The 19419-nt window shown below is 38.3% G+C and overlaps 1 protein-coding gene across 1 annotated transcript; it reads right to left on the reverse strand.

The window, feature by feature from the left end:
* Positions 1–12907: 12907 nt before the first annotated feature.
* LOC118784650 (ras-related protein Rab-25-like) lies at positions 12908–18880 on the reverse strand. Its single transcript, XM_036539007.1, has 5 exons — positions 18552–18880; positions 15320–15515; positions 14657–14850; positions 14462–14542; positions 12908–13303 (listed from the first exon to the last, which is right to left on the reverse strand). The coding sequence occupies exons 1-5, from the start codon at positions 18586–18588 to the stop codon at positions 13176–13178; spliced, it is 636 nt and encodes a 211-aa protein (XP_036394900.1). The 5' UTR covers positions 18589–18880; the 3' UTR covers positions 12908–13175.
* Positions 18881–19419: the final 539 nt, after the last annotated feature.

Consider the following 19419-nt stretch of genomic DNA (forward strand, 5'->3'; position numbering starts at 1 on the left):
AATTGGAAACTTAATATTTCAAGTTCCAACTCTGGCCTAACTTGGGGCGGAAGCCTGCGGGAGAGAGAATCGAAGTTTCCATTGAGCCCTCCTGAATACCGGGCCTCCTGCAGCTGCCCCCTTAAAAACGGCCGCTAGGATGTAAAGACCTGTGGCCAATAGCGGGGCGGGCTGAGGCTGCAGGATGAAATCAGACGATTCTAATTGACAGGGAAACCTTGGAGACGCCCCATTTAGCCACCACTCAGGCTGAATCAAATTACACACCCTCTGCTCGCCTCATGCCCAGATGGGGCGTGCAAGAGGGGGGGGAATTAAAACTGCTGGGTTGAAAAAAAAGGGGCATTTTTTAAGGAAAGGCTGCTCCCAAGAAAAAAAGAAAATACACCAGGCTTTTTTTTTTTTTTTTTTGAAGGACTTACCTAGTCCCTTTGGAGAATTTTCGAGCTGCTGCCCCATGTGCATGTGTGTTTGAGAGCGGACAGAGGCCCACTGGAAGCAGGTGGAGCGGGAGCCGGTTGAGGGGGAGGCTGTGGTGGCCTGCACTTCATGGCTCTTCAGTCCATCCGCAGTGTGCTTTGTCCCTAACTTTGAATAACATTTCAACAACAGTCGCTTATTTAAAATCAAGAATTCTTTTCCTGAAATCAAAGAAAAAGGTCATACATGAAAAAAGGACAGCTTGTTTAAATTTGAATTTGAAAGTTAAAGGCAAAGCACATTACAGTTAGGCTGAATTAGAGACCTTGGTGTCTAGGAGATGTTTTAATGATCAGTCAAGAAAACTCCCAGCACTGTCCTCATACACATGTTGGAAAGTAGTTATTTCGATCAGTAGGATTAAGTACAGTTTTTTCATAGTGCAAAAAAAAAAAAAGATTTTCGAACAAGCTAATTTTCTCCTCAGCCACTGTTGTCTGTGGAGTAGATCAAATAAATAGAGAAAGTTCTTCATAGATGGCTCAAGTAAATGATATTGTTCTACTGCATGGCTCTATACAGTCCATCTTAGGTCTTAAGACAAAAAGGAAAATCATCAAAGCTGTTTTTTCGTATTTATAGGCAATGAAAGCGAAATGGTTTGGTAATAATGTTCAGGCATCGTTACCATTAGGTATTGCTTATCAGACATCCTCCCTTTATATCACTGTGTAAACTGTGCTGTAAAGTGAAAATGTTTAAGTAATGACAATGAGGAGCACTGCCATGCATTCATCACTGGAAGTTAAGACCAAACCACTTTGGCTGAATCGCCCCCCAAGGCTAACATTTTAACTACTCACATGCTTGAACAAGAATGTGTGAATAGATTTGGGGTGGGTGGGATACAAGATGAGTAAAATTTAGAATATATACATTTCCACAATATAAAAAAATTAAGCACCTTATTTAAAAATTAAAAAAAAAGATTGACACCAAACCGACCACTGATGGTGAATAAAACCCAACTTTTTAATTGTTTAAAAATCTTCCATACAAGGGTACCTTATCATACGGTCTTATTTCTGGTTAGGGAGCTACATGTTTGACCAAATAAGGTCAGTACAGTTGATTTGGGGGGATTAACACAGCATGAGTATGTATAAAATGAGTAAATAACGCTACAGCAGCCATATGTAGCACATGAGTGTGTCCCAGCTCCAGGGGCGTATACAGAGCGCAATGGGGGCATGTGGGCTGTGTCTCTTGTGCAGGTGCTTTGTACTATATATGTTTTCAATTGGTAATTCTTTTTTACTGATAGACCCCTGATTTTTTTATATAAAAAAAGAAACCGACATGAATATCTCCCCGGCAGCTTCTGCCCACCCCATGCAAAAATTAATGATGTGTGTTGTATGTGTATTAAGTATGTTTTGATTAATCTGTGGATTAATCATGTAAAGCTGTTACTTTTTGTAATGAAAGTTTTTTTTTTTTTTTTAAATCAATATTTATTTTACATCATTATTTTGACAATTGAATCTTTAAACCTCAGCAGAAGTTAGGGTTTCTTTGAAGTGTTCTTTGAAATGCATAAACACACATACAGATGTACACCCTTTAGAGAATATGGTTTAAATACAGGGAGTCAGACTGTAGATGGCAAGATGTCAGTGGCAGAAAATAACAGTGGCTTAATTTACAAGACTTCAAACCAGTCAGAACAAAATCATGCAGCATGGTATTATAAAGAGGAATCAAACGGCCCTTTAAGATGTTGTGATCTTTTGATTTTTTCTGATCTCTGTTCAAAACCTAATTTAAAAAAACAATATTTTTCTAAAATGGAAAAAAAAATCCCATGGAATGAATGTGATCAGGTTCTGTGTGTATTTAAAAAAAAAAGCAATAAATCAAAATTTGAAGTAGAAATGTAATCAAATGTAGTTTCAGGAAGCACTTAAAAATTTACGTTTTAGTCTCATAGCACATATCCCAAGTGGGATAAACATAAATTCTCTTATATAGTTTGTTTAAACCAGCCAATAGAAAAAAATATAGATCTGAAACACTTGGGCAGCATTCAGGACCTCATTCATTTCCAGTTCAGCAGCTAAACCATTGAAACCAAACCAACAAGCATTGTTTGCAAAAGTCTTGTTCTGTTTCTGTCATGTTTACTCATATTTAGGAAATCATTGCGTCATTGTGGCCACTCATAGCTTAGATTGGTTTGGTGCAATCATTCGATGCTTGCACGTATTTTGCCATTTAAAGTATATACTCTTCACTACTTGACCCACATATTAAGACACCATAAATATGCAACAATGAGACACATTATAATGAAACAAGAACAGCTTGAACGGTAGTACTGGACAGGTAATTATTTTATATGTATTATTCCTTAATAAGTGTTTCCGTTATGTATTTAAAGAGATTCTTATTACTACACATAGAAACAAGCACCATTTTTAGTGTCACTCTAAGATCATTTCCAGCTTGCTACACTGATACTCATCCTTGACAGTTTTTAAATGGTGAGAAGCCTTTGAAATGATTATAGGAAGTCTTTTGTGGGGATACAACCTCCCTTGAAAAGGCAATGCATTATCTAACACAAATTAGAATTGCACTATAAAATAGAGCAGATTTTGAAGGATAAAACAATGTGAGGTTTTCTTGTTGCCCTAAACTCAATCGATTTGTACATGCCGCAAACCATGTAAATCGCAAAGGAGAATGTAAGGTGTGATCACAGAGGGCTTTCTACTTTGTACATTTTTCTGAGAACCTTTCCCCTGTTGTAATGGCCTGAGGGTATTGATACCCATTAAAGTATTGAGCCAAACCGTAACATTTTTTTTAAAAAAGGTAGCATTTATTAAACACTCATTGTGCTGTATTTACTCAAATTTAGGCTTTAAGATTTATCTGAAAAATATAGTTACCATAAACATATTATGAAAAATATATTTCAGTGTTTCAACTCAATTTAAGGAAAAAAAAAATTTTTTTTCTGTAGCTGATTTACAAGTGCTTAACCATTCTTTATACTGTCAGTATAAGTTTATATATAAAGTTCTCCTTATCCTTGGTTGCAAAACTAAAAGGTAAAATGTGAATAAAGGTAGCCAAAGATTAAATGTTATAGATGAGATTAAAAAAGTGATTTTTGAATTATTAAAAAATAAGTTTAAGATTCCTACATGTGTGCTTTACTTAGAGGTCTAACAAAGAAGTACTCTTTCTAAAAGATTAGGCTCATGTAGTTTGCCTAGGCTATGATTTAATAAAAAACAAGTTGGATAAGACCATTCACCTGTTTTTATTTTCCATTAGGTGGTACTTTTATAAATAGAAGCTCTCCAATAAGGACATACCACTTGGCCTTTTGTGTGTATTTTCTAACCAGGAAATGAACTGAACCAAACCCCAATTTCTCCACAGCAACATGTCTGATACATATCTGCAGCATGACACTTCACAGCCATCATCTTCCAAAGAGACCTACACTAAACTCAGACTAAATATTTACTCTTAGTCATTTTCCATTTTAATCTTCTACTACTATTGCCAGATGTTTATTAAGGTGTCTTGGGGACTTAGTTTACTTTCTGATGTAAAAATAAATATTTATTTTCAGCATGACACCTACACACTAAATTAATATATTGGAGAATTACGTCCAATTGATTGTGTTGTAATCCCTTTAGAATTGCCAGTCAAGGGCTAGGCTCTGTCCTCATCCTCTGTAGTGACAAAGAAGCAGTTACTATGTTAATACCATTAACAATTAACAATGCACAACTGAGGTCCTTGTCTTTAATGCTATCCATGCCGAGTTCATTTTGGGCTGAGTTTTTTCTTTTTTTTTTTTTTAATTGACATCGCACTCGGTAAAAAAGCATTTGATTGTGAGAGCTGGAAACCAGCATTAAGAAATATATGTGACCAGAGGGTGAGAAAAAAAAATAGGAGGAAATGTTGGGTTAAAGCTGATCCATGAGCTTAGCCTTGCAATTGATGTAATCATGGTATTTTGCGGTATTTTGCAAAAAAAAAAAAAAAAAAAAAAGATTCACCTTGTAAGCCTACTGGCATATAAGAAGCTCCATCCCTTTCCACAGAAGAGTAAAGAGGGGATGTTTTACCTAGACCTGTGGGGAACAAGCATCTCCACTTTTATGTGTTGGAATGAGCAAATATTCCTCTGAATAAATTATTCTGTTACTGCTTTGTTTTTACACTCCAATGTGAGGGGTCTTCACAGTGTGGCAGCATACTGTACTGTTGTCCATCCAGGTTTCCTTCTCATTGATAACTGAACACAATAAATGTGCCCATCAGTATGCATTTATTTACAATATGTGCACTTAAATAAAACTGAGGAGTGATTGGAAATCATTACATCAGTAAAATACTTGAGTAGTCATTCAGATTCATCTCCCCTTCCAGATAAGGCATGCAGGATGTGCGTTTGAATGTAAAAATAACTACTCTACCAATGCACTCATTTCTTTTCATTTCTCTTTGCAGGGTGAGATTCTGTTGTTTTGTTCTATTTGTTAGCTTTAGTTGTGGTTGTCACAGTAGTTTGTGAAAAGGTTTCACTGCAGAGTACGTTTGGGTGCTTCCACTGAACATTAGGAAGCAGTGGAAAAGGAAGAAGTCTTTCTACGGTTTCTTAAATTCTATTTTGCTAACATGAGTCATTATTTCATATAAAGAAGGGGGAAAAAGTCAGTATCAATGTTATTTATGAAAATTTTAAAAAGAAGCAAACATATTTATGACTAACCTCAGCATTTTGTTTTTTAATAACAAATACAAAAAGTTAATATATTTCTAAACACATGAAGCTGGTTTCTAGTAAAATTATAAAAAATTAAAAAGTTTTATTTATGAAAGTTAAAGAAATCATTCACACTTCAAATACAGGATTGAGGGGTGTTCCCCATGGTTTATAATTTAACTTCAGCAACGCAATATTCTAACAGAGAGTCAGTCCATTGAATTCACAATGGCATTATGATGAAAAAGTGGAACATTTATCGGATTTAGAGGCCTTTTTTATCGTCACTGAGTGTGCAGTTTGTGCTTTGTGTACCGTCAGCACTCCTCTCAAAGCGTTTCATGGTTTGAGTTGAAATATAATCAGGCGAAGGATTCCTGTCAGATTTAACGATAACGAATGTTCTAGAGCAATCTAGGTGGTCTGCTGATTAGTTAAGAAAATGATCAAAAGCCTTTAATGAGATGTCTCTCAGTGAACCAAAAATGGACACCATGGTACTTCTTTGTTGTAGAGGTGTTTTTGAAATCTTTGAGAAAAGGGTGCAAATTTGACTTTAACGTATTTCCCCATTACTCCTTTTCATGACGTCCTGCTTCATTTGATGCTCTTTTGTTGCTCTACAATCTAAATGCAGGCTCTGTTGTGATTTGACTACCAAGAATATATACCTACAGTGTTTCAGAGAGAAGCACACACAGACTTGTATACACGCATCCATTTTTACAAACATATATCTACTACATGTGGTGGATTGAAAAAAAAAAAAATCTCTCTAATAAGATGTGTCTGTTGGGGTGGTGGAGGAGTTTGCACTCACAGAAAGATGAAATGAAGCCTTAATTCTTTCTCTTGCTCAATTTTAATGTGTCGTCAGGACTGAGACTTGAACACCAGTACACACAGTTCTGCTGCAGCATTTCCAAGAAGCTTTTGGGTATATGTAGATGCAATATGTAGTAGATGTATGATAGTCACACGCAAACACATTCATACATAACTGTACAAGTTTGCATGTTTCTTGTATCGTCACCTAGACTGGAGAGCAGCTCTGGAGCCCTGTGCAGAGAAAAGTGAAAAAAACTATTGTACACCTGTACACAGGTGCTGGCTGGCTGCTCTTCAATGTAGATTTTCATAGTGGCCGGCCCATTGATGACAGAGTAGGAGACGTGTCTTGCGTAACAAACGTGGTTTATTTAGAAAGTGACACAAATGGCAGTAAGGAGGCACTTTCAGTCCTTGCATGAATCTCATCTTCATTGGGGGTGGGGGGGGAATATTGTTTGGCTTGGTTAGCATCTCTCACTGTTGTGGTCAGCATGATTGTTCGAAAAAGGCAGATCTGTTGTCTAAATTGTTCAGCATACACATACAGTATATAAGACAAACACTATTTGTGTGAAATGTGTTTCATAAGATAAGGTGAGAATGTCTGGGACTGAAGCTGCCTCTTTGGCCAGCCTATGTCGTCTTCATGAAGGGTTTTTTCCAGTCTGGCAGTCTGTCTTTGGTAGCTCTCAGAATCTTCCAGCACTTGTAGAAGTGTTGCATACTGATCTCATAGTGGTCTTAGTGCATTAGTTTTGGGCCAGAAGCCACTGGTGCCATTTTCTGATTTCTCTGTGATGAGTGAGAGGGCTTTGGCATGTCCCAAACATGGCTGGCCATCATGTGTCTTCTTTGAACCATATCACAGTGTGGTCATGTCTACGAGGCATGTAGCATTGCCGATTTATTTCCTTAGCACATGTACTCTGTGAGGTCTTCTCATTTTTTTCATTTAAATATATCTATGCTGTATTATTAGTTTTGGTTTCCTTTTAAAAATATGATTTCAAAATGTATTGTAAATGTTTCTAATAAAACAAAAAAACTGTGAAAACAATGTTTTGTCCTGTATGTTTAAACAGGTGCATCAGTTATTTAGCAATATCAAATGCAAAGTCATGTAAAAATGCAAAGGCTTACTAAACTGTGTGTGTGTCTGTCTGTCTATATGTCTATTTGTCCAGCTATATGTGTGTATGTATGTGTGTATGTATATATGTATATACGCTTTTATCCAGAGCCCTGCTCCTTACCACTAAGCCACACTACTGCCAACACGTTAGGGCTGAGTTCAGCCCTAACACATACCCTTAGCTGAAGAGAAACTACAGCGGGTTCCCAGCATCCCTAACAGGACATAACAGGGCCTCTATTTGAATGCTCCCATGAGGCATAGAACCCTTAATGTTACATGCAGTGGGTACAAGGGGGTGCACTGTCTGGAGTTTCTTTGTTCATGTAGACAGCAGTGTGATGGAATGGGTGGGAAATTACACTTAAAACCAGAAGGTTACAGGTATGTGTCCTGTGTGGAGCAGTGCTGTTGTTTATAACTTGAATTGGCCCAGTAAAACCTCCAGCTGTACAAGAGGCTAATATGTAGGATGTAAGCTATACAAGCCATCATGGACAGGAGGTGCCTGCTAAACAAATAAATAATGTATTGTAATGACACTGCAACAGCCTTCTTCATCCCATTAGTGATCCTAAGCAAGTAGCTTCAAGTGGCTGAGGCTCTTCTCTGAGAGAATGCCAGCGCATCCCCCAGAGGAAAATCAGCGCACATTTTATCAGCCATGGGGTAATGCATGATGACTCCTGGCACTAAGGATACAGCTCTGTTGCCCACCTTGCAGGTCCTCACTACTAACGAAAACAGAACAACACCTTCCAAGGACAAGGGTCGTTGTAAGTGTAGAGGAAAAAGGCAAGTACTGTAGAACTGTAAGAACTGTCCTAACAATGTTGACAAACAGCCGTAACACATGGATACGTTGCAGCTGAACTGTGCAGAACAACACGTTTGCTAAAAAGGGCTAAAATCGGCGTGTGAGTAATCATAAATTAATGAACGTTAGTGAAAAGCAACTCATGTCCATTTGCCTAAAACAAGCAGGTAGTGGAAACTTAAACCTATGTATGATTTGACTTTAGAAGTATTCATTACTGTGGGCCTATACATTAAACATGGTTCAGGGATGTTTACACAGCCTTAATCCTGACCCCACTTATAGAGTGTGAAGACAATGCTGTAGGATCAGCGCAGACCCTGCACTATGAGATAATAATAAAAAAAATAATTTATTTTCAGAGTGGTTTTCTTATATCCTAGATGCCTTTAGTCATTGAAGACAAAGCTTTTAGTTGGTCCAATAACTATATAAATACAAGTATGTATGTAAAGTATGTAGATAAAATACAAATATGTGGGCAAAATGCAGACACATTTAAAATAATAACAGTATCAAAAACATTTTTAGGGTCAAGAGTCAGCTAAATATGGCCGGTATGTATGTTCAGTGGCAAGGGAGACTTCTGTGGGAAGGGGACGTCACTTCCTGTTCAAATAGTCTGTCTTATAGCAGTAGAAGAGTTCAAGCCAGTCTCATCCACAGCCTTGTGTGGAACTGAGTGTAGAGAGTGTAGAGAGTTCGGGGCAGGAGTACACAGCATTCCGAACACACTGACCTGTTGCATGTCTTGTCTGTTGCATTGACCTGCCTAATACATTTTCAGTTTGGTGAGGTAGGTTTTTACTGCTTATTGGCAGTTGATGTGACCCTCCATGAGGTTGGTTTCTATTACGGTGGTTTCAGTTAAACAGTCACTGGACTTTTTAACACTTGATGTTTGAAAGCCTGTTTGAAAAAATGAATGTCTTAATATTGTTTTAAGATTTTTTAAAGTTTACTTGGCAAAGCACATACTGTATGCTTCAACCATTGTTACTTACTAATTGAGCTGAGACATTAGCCCAAGTTTCTGGCTTTGGAGAGATTTGGAAAGCTAAAATAATGAAAATTCAGATGTTTCTATCGGGTCTGCTAATAATCCCTAGAATGAGTAGCCAGAAATGATTACAAATTATAAAAATGATGAAGTTGTAACTTATTGTACAAGTGAGAGATTTTTTTACTTAACATACTCCAGAGTGGTAACATTGCAAACTGTATTACTTTTAAACTTTTTAACTCTGTTGGTCACTGATCTGGCACTGACTTTAATTTACCAGAACTAAGATTGCCATCTGACATTTGATGCTACAAGTCACCATCTTTCAAGGTTCAAAACATTGCAAGACCCCCTCGGGCTGAATGTGCCGACTGGCTATTTCCACAGTCACAACAACCCATTTAGGATTAATAATCAATGTCAGAATGAACCTGTACAGATGTACAGTGCACCTGTAAATTTGGCGTCATTCCCATTTCTCATCTCATCCCTGGAAATATCTCCATCTCTCTCCCACCTCACGCCTTGATGCATGTAAAAATCCCATGTTTCTCTTTACTGGATTTATATTAGCAGGTACCCTTATCCAGGGTGACATGACATTCTTGCTAAAGATTCCACTAGATTAGATTCCACTAGATTTTTACTGAAACAGTTCAAAATAAGTATAGTGCTAAAGTGCTCAACAGTGGATTCAAACCTGCAACCTTGTGTCTACAGCTACTCAGCATCTCTCATCACATGTGTGTTTGATAAAGCCTTGGCACTTCTCTTCCCTTAACTACAACTCTCCCCAAACTGGCCTCCCTGCTGTCCTTTCCATCTCATTCAGAACAGGAGAGCTGGACGTATGCCTGGTCTCCTTCCTGTCTCCTCTCCAACACCTGCCCTACAAACTGCACCAGTACACTGCCATTGCACAGACCTATCTTCCTTTCCATGGCTCTCCCCTCACTCCATTCTCAGGGGAGTAGTTGCACCAGCTGCTCTCAGTTAATTCTTTTATCACCCTCAAAAAAAAGAGGAAACATTGTATGAATAGAACAAAAATGTGATGTAAAACTCGATGAACTGGGGTTTGTTGCCATCTAGTGGCTATTTATAAATGGTACGCAATAGGAAAGTGCAGAGTAGCTAAAACATGACAGACACAGATAAAAAAACACAGTGGCTCTGAGTTATAGTGAAGCTAATAGTAATAACTATGAACCTAAAATTTTCAATAACAGACCTGAACATTATCGTCATAAGAGGAAATAAACTGAGGATGTATATTAAAATATGCATTAAACACACATCTTCAAAACATGGGGCCTTCTGAAAACCTAAGTAGCTCCAATAATTTCAGACACTTCTGCACCACAGGCATTTGTCAATGATTTCATTTCACCTTTCATTTCAGCCAGTGCAAAATTTTACTATTTTCTCAACATAGCTCTGATTGGTCTGTTCAGAGAAGGCTGAGTAGACATCTACAATGTATGGGTACAGTCTGACTTAAGAGTGAATGCTGTGGTTGTTGCCTTTAGGCTTAATGTTGTTATAATGTTGTTATGATGTTACTCTTGCAGGGGCTAGCAGCTCCTTCATCCCAGAGCTCAGTGTTTTCATATTTAAGGTGCTCAGTGATGACCCTTGCAGGGTACTTAGAGCAGCACTACTGTGCCTGAAAGGAGAATAAGGGCAGAGGAGAGTAGATGGGCTTGCCAGTTTGATTTCTGGGTTGTACCCCTGAAATGATTTGACCTGATTTGCCTCAGTTAGCAGTCACCTATATACATGGATATCATGCAAAATGTAAGGACTGGACTGGATAAAGGGCATCTGCCAGCTAAGCAGTGAAAATAAAATGAACTGGGAGTTATGTATACTTAGATGTGTGTTGTGAAAGACTAAGAAGAATGTGAAATAATATTGCATGTGTCTTTAGAAAACTATTTCATAGTTTATGTCATTGATGTTAGCAGCCTTCTCACCAGATGTAGCCCAGTCAAATGGGTATGGGTGCTTTCTGGAGATGAAATGGCTCTCTGGTTGTAAACTGAAACGGAATGACTGCCTCTATGCATATATCTGCTTCTACAATGATGCAAGTCTATAAAGCAACTGTATCCCAAGACAAAGCACTTTGACTCTCACCAACTAGTCCACAAGCCTTTGGGGAAAAGAGCATCTTGGATGTCTGTAAAAGACAGATTTACTGTTATGCACTTGAATGGACAGAGAGTCTGTCTCCAGCCAAAAGCTAGTTCTATGCCAGTAGGAAGGGACAATGGACATTTTGTTGGTTTTTCACTTAATTTTTGTTTTCACTAGATTGAGGGGTGTAGTAAGTTGATGGTATACATTAGAGGTGATTACAGAAGTGTTTATTTCATAATTACAATCATTGCTGTATTTACCAGTAAGTCATAGGCCTGTGTTTTCTATAAAACATTACAGATGAATATTTATTTGTACTTTAATATGGTGGGGATTATAGTGTGATTCCATAATTAGATTTACATTGACTAGGGCAATTTTAGAGAGGTTTTATACTCCATGCCATGAATTCTCTGATGATGCTCCTGCCTACTCATGATGTAAACCTAGCTTAATTCCTTAGAGGGCTCGATAGAACGAGGCCCTTTCTGATCATACTTGGTGTCACTTTACACAGTGGTTTCAGTACAGTCCAGTCCAGACAGACTGGCACCTATCCTCACACACCTCCACCATTCTGAAGATCCTGTGTGCTGGTTTACAGTTCTACATGTACATCTGACCTCACTACATTCATGGAAATCGTCACTGAATCTGAATTGAAAGCGACACAGACTAGCTGTACTCTGACAAGTAGCATTTTTTACAAGATTTTCTTACATTTCCTTACAAGAAAGCCATAATTACAAAACTACATATCTATGAGCAGAACGCGCTCAGATGAGCCATGTATTACGTGGTGAAGCTTTTGTTATGTGTTTTACAAGACAACGTTCTTGGAGTTTCAATTCCTGCAAACAGATCCATGTAGGATGGTTCAGTTTGAACAGTGGAATTCTTTTCCATTAGGTGTTAAAAACCTCAAAGCTTTCCTCTTTGTCAGACCCTACTTCCATTATTGTATTTCTATGTTGGGTGTATCAGACGTATACATTTAGAATAAAGTATACTTGTACATAGTTTACAAATATAAATGTAGAAATGAAAATTAAGCTTGAAGAACACAAGCATATATTGTTCATCATTTCAGTAGGTTACAGTGGGTTACAGTAGGTTACAGTAGGTAACAGTGAGTGAATTTAAACCATTCTCATTTGCTTGTTTTCAAAAGCTATCAAAACATTCAATAGTACATACAAAGTTATAGGATTAAATTAAAATTTAAAATATTAAAAGTGACAGTAACAGTTAAGATTGAAAATGACAGTTGGAAATGTTGTTGCATCTCTCTTCACTGTTCGGTATGATTTTCTTGAGATTTTATCAGAATAATATATTACATAGAGGACAGACGTCTGTTTTGTCTTTCAGTGTTCAAAGATATACTTTGATTCAGTCTGTTTTTGTAATCACTTTACTCACTGACTCTTTTGCCCTGAGGGTACACTGATGACTGTGTATTTAAACATGTTACACAAATAGTGAATGTGAGTTAATGTTCAAATAAAAGTATTGTGTTAATAATTTAGTATTAAAATTACAATATGAAAACACACACATTTCACATTTTTACATTTGGCACATTTGTGTAGTTAGTACAATAACTGTATTAAGATAATAATATATAATATGCTATATAATATCTTAATATGCTATATCATTAATATGGTATGTCAAGTGTTATATCAAGCTATATCATTTTTTCTTGGTATGACACATTTAGTTTTAAACAAATACTTTCCACAAAACATAGATGCTCATGTTTCTTCCTTCAAAAAAATATCTACAAAATTCAGTTGTTACACATGGACAAATTTATGGCTGTTGATTTGATTGATGCATTTAAAATCCTCAACAGAAGCAATCCTGTCTCACTCGTCACCTCCTTGTTGATTCTGCTGTCTCTCAGAATGATGCATTTCTTGGTGTCATTATACCCACAGTAGGCCCAAGTGGAGGCCCCTGGGTCTTTTATTCTGGACTTGGTGGAAGATCCTTCCCAGCAGCCCCCTCTCTGGGCCCGCCTGTTCCATCAGATGTTCCTACAGCAGGGCCTTTTCTCCTCCTGGGGCACCTCAGCCGCAGCACTGGGGTTGGACAGGGACACAGCACTGATGGACCCTCTAGTCACCTCTTTGCTGGATACTTTTTTGTGGATTTCTGGGTAAACAGTTCAACAATCACAGTGAGTAGAGCACAACCTGGATTCACAATATTTCCAGGTCTCTTTTACAAAAGAGATTTTAATCTCAATGGGACAAACCTGGTGAAATAAAGGTTAAATAAAAAATAAATAAAAATAAAAATGAGGTCTCAGTTATTATCGTGGGAAGCCCTGTTACTGCAGAGCTATGATTATTGCCAGTGCTTTCACAGGCCCCTTCTAACGATCTAGAGTGAATGCTATAAACAAATAGTAATTATGAACAATTATGCAAAAAAAAAAAAAAAAAAATCCAAGTATGTATGGTTTACATAAAAGAGTGTCCAGGTAATTGTTTTTGGAAAGGACAGGTTGAAGAAGTTAGGGCGGATAATGTCAATGGAATATCATGAATCGTTTCACTACTCTTTCTCAGTTCAACAATCAAATTCATTACAATGATAACCATGAAAACTAGTTACATACATTTTAAGTATGCTCATACAAAGTCAGAATGTCTACATATTTTAATGAAAGAGGAATCAGTTGATTTGATATAGATAGCTGGTAAGCTGCACATATCAAATGCAGGCTGTGCTGTATAGGCGGGGTGAAAAATGGGCTGTGTCATTTGCCAACAATGAACGCGAGGACTCTTCTATCCCTATCCCCAGCAGAGTCCGCCGCGGTCTCCTTGACTCACTGTTCTCCGGCACCCTGCAAGTCATCAGGAGGCTCGTATGATGTCAGCTGAGTAGCACCTATCCTCTAACTGGTGCCCACTACACTGTGGTGCACTGTGGTACTTGTAGTGTGAAAAACAGCCATTGGCTTGCATGTGAATGTACTGGAGGACTGCGTTCATCTAACCCCTGAACGAATACAGAGATTGCCATGCTGAGACATGCCTAATACTGCACAACTGGCAATTCCAAAAATAGGACTGCATGAAGGAGAAAAGATTAAAAAAGAGCACTGCTCTATATAGATTCTTATGGGTTAGTATGGATTCTATCACACTGCCATGTCATTGGTGCTTTGAAATAAAACAGGATTACCTAAAACCAAAAGAAGAAATGTATATGAGGGAAATGGGAAAATGAGGCATGAATGAATAAACTTATTTCAGTACAAGGTCAGTGCAAGGATGGAAAATTAATAAAAAACTAAATTACCTGCAAGGACATTATGGAAAGCACTCTCAACATTTGTGGACTCCAAGGCTGAGGTCTCCATGAATAGCAAACCCTTCTTCTCTGTACAGAGAGAGATACTACTTGATAAAAGTTTGAAAAGCAAGGATAAAAATACAATACTTCATCTGTTTTTCATAATCGTGAAATGAATTGAAATCAGTGTTAGATGAACACCTGCAAAGTCCTTTGCTTCTTCTGTGGGCACAGAGCGCAGAGGTGCCAGGTCACTCTTGTTGCCGACCAGCATGACGACAATGTGGGGATCTGCATGGTCATACAGCTCCTTTAGCCAGCGTTCTACACTCTCGTATGTCAGGTGTTTGGCAATGTCATAGACTAGCAGCGCCCCCACCGCACCCCTGTAATACCTGTGGACAGATTTTAAGGGAGGACTTCAGTTGAATGGGGGCAGTCAGTTAATCAGTGTTTAGTCATGTACTGCACAGGAGAGATGTCAGACATTCACGATACAAAATGTTGTGGCTGACATCCAAGTAGTTTCCATATAATATATGATTAAGCGCTGTACTTCTGCAGCATTCTTGGAGGTGAATGCATGAACCTTCTGGTGTGCTCACTAGTAATCCATGTTACTGCTTTCAGTTCTGCCCTAAAATCTCTATTTTAGATTTATGTCTTTTCTAATTAATATTACTTTATTCTGGTTCAAATACAAAGAAAACATTAACAATGATAGAGAGAAAACTGGGCCTGCATTTCAATCATTGGGGCCGTGGCCAGGACAGAAATCAACATGTGATTGGCTCCACCTGGGGTTGGATGTGAGACCTTAGCAGGGGGCCAGCGCTGGTCATCTCTACACTCAGATGTACTCACGCAGAGGTGATGGCTCGGTACCGCTCCAGCCCGGCTGTGTCCCAGATCTGGGCCTTGACCGTGACAGTGCCCAGCTGCACCGTACGCGTGCTGAACTCCACCCCGATGGTGGTGCGGCTGTCATGGTTGAACTCGTTCTTGGTGAAGCGGGACAGCAGGTTGCTCTTGCCCACCCCAGATTCCCCAATCAGAACCACTAGAGGACAAGAGAAGAGGAGTGATGCTAGTGGACTGAAATAATGCATATATAAAAGGTGTGGGCAAAGAGCAGGACTTTACATCAAGTCCTAAGCCTCTATCTCCATCTGAGATTTTATTTCAGTAGAAAGTCCAGGAATGAATATAAATGAATGAGCCCAAATAAAAATCTTAGCTTTGAATCTCATCATTATTTACAATATGCTATTACTATTGCACAATTCTGTTGACAAAGTATCTTTTTTCTACCCTGATAAGCGTTGGGGTGGGATGGGATACAAGACAATATAAATGCAAACTGGACAGGTAACACTGGGAATGTTACTTTGGTTTGCCACCATTTCACAAATTCTACATCCTTCCAAAAGTAAAAAGTGTGTTTTATGTTATTTTAGTGTGCTTTTTTTTCAGTAAGTATTTTTTATATGTGTTTACTTTAGTCCTGCATTTTTCATACTATGGTGTGCTTTTCTACACCACAAACACAATAAACAAAAACCCCTCTTGATGACAGCAAGACTTATTCTTTGTTTTCAACTGTTATGTTAGGTTTCCATGCTGTATTTTATATTTATTCTATATTTTTGTTTGCCAAGTTTTCTTAGCTGTTCAACACAACCCATTGCAACCATGCCACACAATGTATACCAAATACCATTTTTCTTCTTAAAAAATGCTATGTTGTATATTCTGTCTCCAAAAACTCCAAAAACATACTGAAGGGGTTGTGTATAGAAATTTACCAAAATGAGGTGAGATAAGTATTACTTCCTCAGTATTACATTAAAGGCACTTGTGCCCAAAACCACCTTGTAACCAATGCATGCTACCTCAACCAACAGAATGGAAGATACATGAATATGTTGATTCTAAACACCACCCTCAATTGGGTGGCAATTTACAGCTTGTGCACCACTTCACATTGAACAGCCCACCTCATCATACTTCCTCACAGATGTGTTAAAGTCTCTATATCTACTTTCTGATCCTTTCTAATTCAGTTTAATTTTTACAAAGTGAAAAGAAGAGTCTAAAGAAAGGAATTTGTATGGCATTTTGAATTTGCTTAGGGTAATTTTTATTGGACTGTTTGTTTTTAGGATGTATTAAGTGGGATTTAAAAACTTCTATTCATGTCCTATGATTAAAGTGAACAGGGATTAACAGCATATTGTACTACATATAGCTTACTGTTATTTAATATTTAGCAAATGAAAACAAATTACAACAAAAAATAAAATTTACTTACTTTTAGTACTGCATACTGTTCCAGCTCCCTGTTCATTCTATTTCCTTTTATTTGGATTTGGTAAACATGCCATGCATGGTGTGTCAGTAGCAACACTCTGACAAAATGTCTAGCGTGTTGTGTGGAAAATAAGTATCATATGCTTAAAAATAATATTTCTATGTTTTATAATACTTTCTATGCTGAGTCCCCAAACCTGCTCCAAAAGACCTCTTTAGTCAAACACAAGACAAATACATACACGCCCATTCACTGATAAACAGGTCGAATATAACCACACCTTTCTCCTTGAAGCAGAGTCAGCTGGGCTTACCTGTTCTCCTATGATAAAATCATGTTAGCACATTACTTATCCACTACACTGATTTATATCTGATCCCACTGTCCACGTGAGTCCAAGTGAGTGAAATACTTGCATCTATGACATAACAAATCAATGGGTGCCATGCTCTATTCCATCATTTTGGAAAATGCAAGGATTTGCAAAGAGAAACATAAAAATATTCAGAGGCTAAACCTGGATTCCATCTGGGTTCCCCCAGATCACCCACAAGCGCTGCTAAATTCTTTTCATGAACTTGTGACTGAATAAAAATGCTGACCACTCAGGTCTGGTTTAATCTGTTAAATGGATTAAAGTGCATCTTGTGTAACGGGAATCTAACACTATATAGGATACCATTGCATCATTTATGAACTATATGATAAATACAGACTTGTGAAGCTCAAGCTATTTTCCTTAAATATATGTCATTTTTTCATGGTATTTGCACACAGGCAAATATGAATACTCTGTAGTTCTATGCACTGTCATGAACAATGGCAGTGGTGCCTTTCATATGATGGCTTTGAAAAACACCACTATATGTGGCATCTAAATAGTGAATACCAGTGAAATTGGCTTGTAAGACTTCACCACTGTCGGTCTTTAACATGTGCGCCCACTTGTTTGAGACAATCATTAGCAGAGACAATTCTTAGCTAATCTCCAATGGCATTACCTCTCATTGAGGCATTAAATCAATGCAAACAAGAAAATGCACCTGGCAGGGTGTATAGTACCATGGCGATGCTCTACATATGCTGCCGCTATGTTACTTTCGTTTACTGTTTACTGTGTTGCGTTCGGTGCTCATTCAGGGCCCTAAACAGTTAAGCCTACCAATGATGGTCTGGTGTGAATTTTAGCAATGACAAACAAGCTCGAAACAGAGTAACGCAACACAGCATCTGTCAAGAATTTAATATGTATTATTAAAATACTTGGAGCCAAGCGGAATTGGGTAAAACTCATTCAAACAGTTGGATACAACTCCAGATACAGACGCAGACCTCTATAATCAACGCTTTATAATGTTTATTAATTATTTTTAGGAATACTGAACTGCTGAACTGATATGAACAGATACATATCACACGAGATGCGATATCATGACTCTTTGCAGCATCAGTCTGAGACAACCTGCATATGACTTTATGATCCATGCACGGCTCCAGCAGTAGAGCTAACAAGGCTTAATGCTAAATGGATGAAACTGCACTGCTATTGACCCTGCTGCTCATTGCCATTACTCATGTCCCTGGTACATACTAGTTGCATGGAGACATATAATCTGATAACAGAAGTAATGTAACGGAGCAACATACCCACAGCACTATCGCCGAGGTTCAACCGTGGGGCAGGCGCACCTATGACTGTTCATGTTGACCCCCCAACTATGCAAATATCAGGGCTCAAAAACTCACATTCTGGAATACTTTTAGATAAATGCTAAAACTACTCACCTTTAAAGACAAAGTTATAAGCCTCATCTGACGCCATCTTGAGCCCATTCAATGGTTCCTCTGCACGTTGCCACCACCTGAGGCTGTCTCTGGGTTTGGTCTCGCTCAGGCTGGATTCAACAGGAAGAAACAGCACAACACCCCACCACGCCTTGCCAAATCTCCAAGCTAACTACTGGAGTACAGCGAGAAAAAGAGAGCTGGTTCTGGTTGCCTTTTCTCTCTGGTAGCGTTTCTATCTGTATAGGGAACTAGCCCTGTCGTTCAGTAAGGCAGTACAGCTGACAACTTAGATGGGGGTTGGGGAGCATGTTGTGCTGTGAGTTAAGGGCAGGTTGAACAGGTAAAACTGCCGCAGGTTGTGTCAGTGGAGAGAGGCTCCACCTCCACTCTGCTTTCCCTGACTGCTGTCTGGGAAGTACCAATGATGTCCCTCCATGTGAGAGAAACTCTCCCCTTTTCTCACAGAGCCAATTACTGCCTCCATTGAACCTGCTCTGCCCCAGACGAGTGACTTTAATACAAAATCTAACATTCAAAACACAAAAGAAGGGTTTATTTCTTTTTCCATGCTGCCTTTCCACTAGTTCCAGTTTTTAACCCAATAAGCTTTAATATCTTTTTTTTCCACAGTGATACTGGACTTTGGAAAAGGAATAGCTTCTCACAGCTAGTTTAATTTTCACTGAGTAAATATTTTCTTTAAGACTCAGTAAGGTCAACTGCATCAGGCAGTTAAAAAATTCCAGAGCTCTGGGTTAAGTTCCTTTACTGTGGGATTGTTTTTTTTTTTCTGACACTACAGTAAGGTTCTCATTACTCAGCTCAGCAGTGATATTCAAAGTTAAAGTGTGCTTTATGTAAAGGA

The sequence above is a fragment of the Megalops cyprinoides genome, chromosome 10 (genome assembly GCF_013368585.1).
Source record: "Megalops cyprinoides isolate fMegCyp1 chromosome 10, fMegCyp1.pri, whole genome shotgun sequence".
Lineage (NCBI taxonomy): Eukaryota > Metazoa > Chordata > Actinopteri > Elopiformes > Megalopidae > Megalops > Megalops cyprinoides.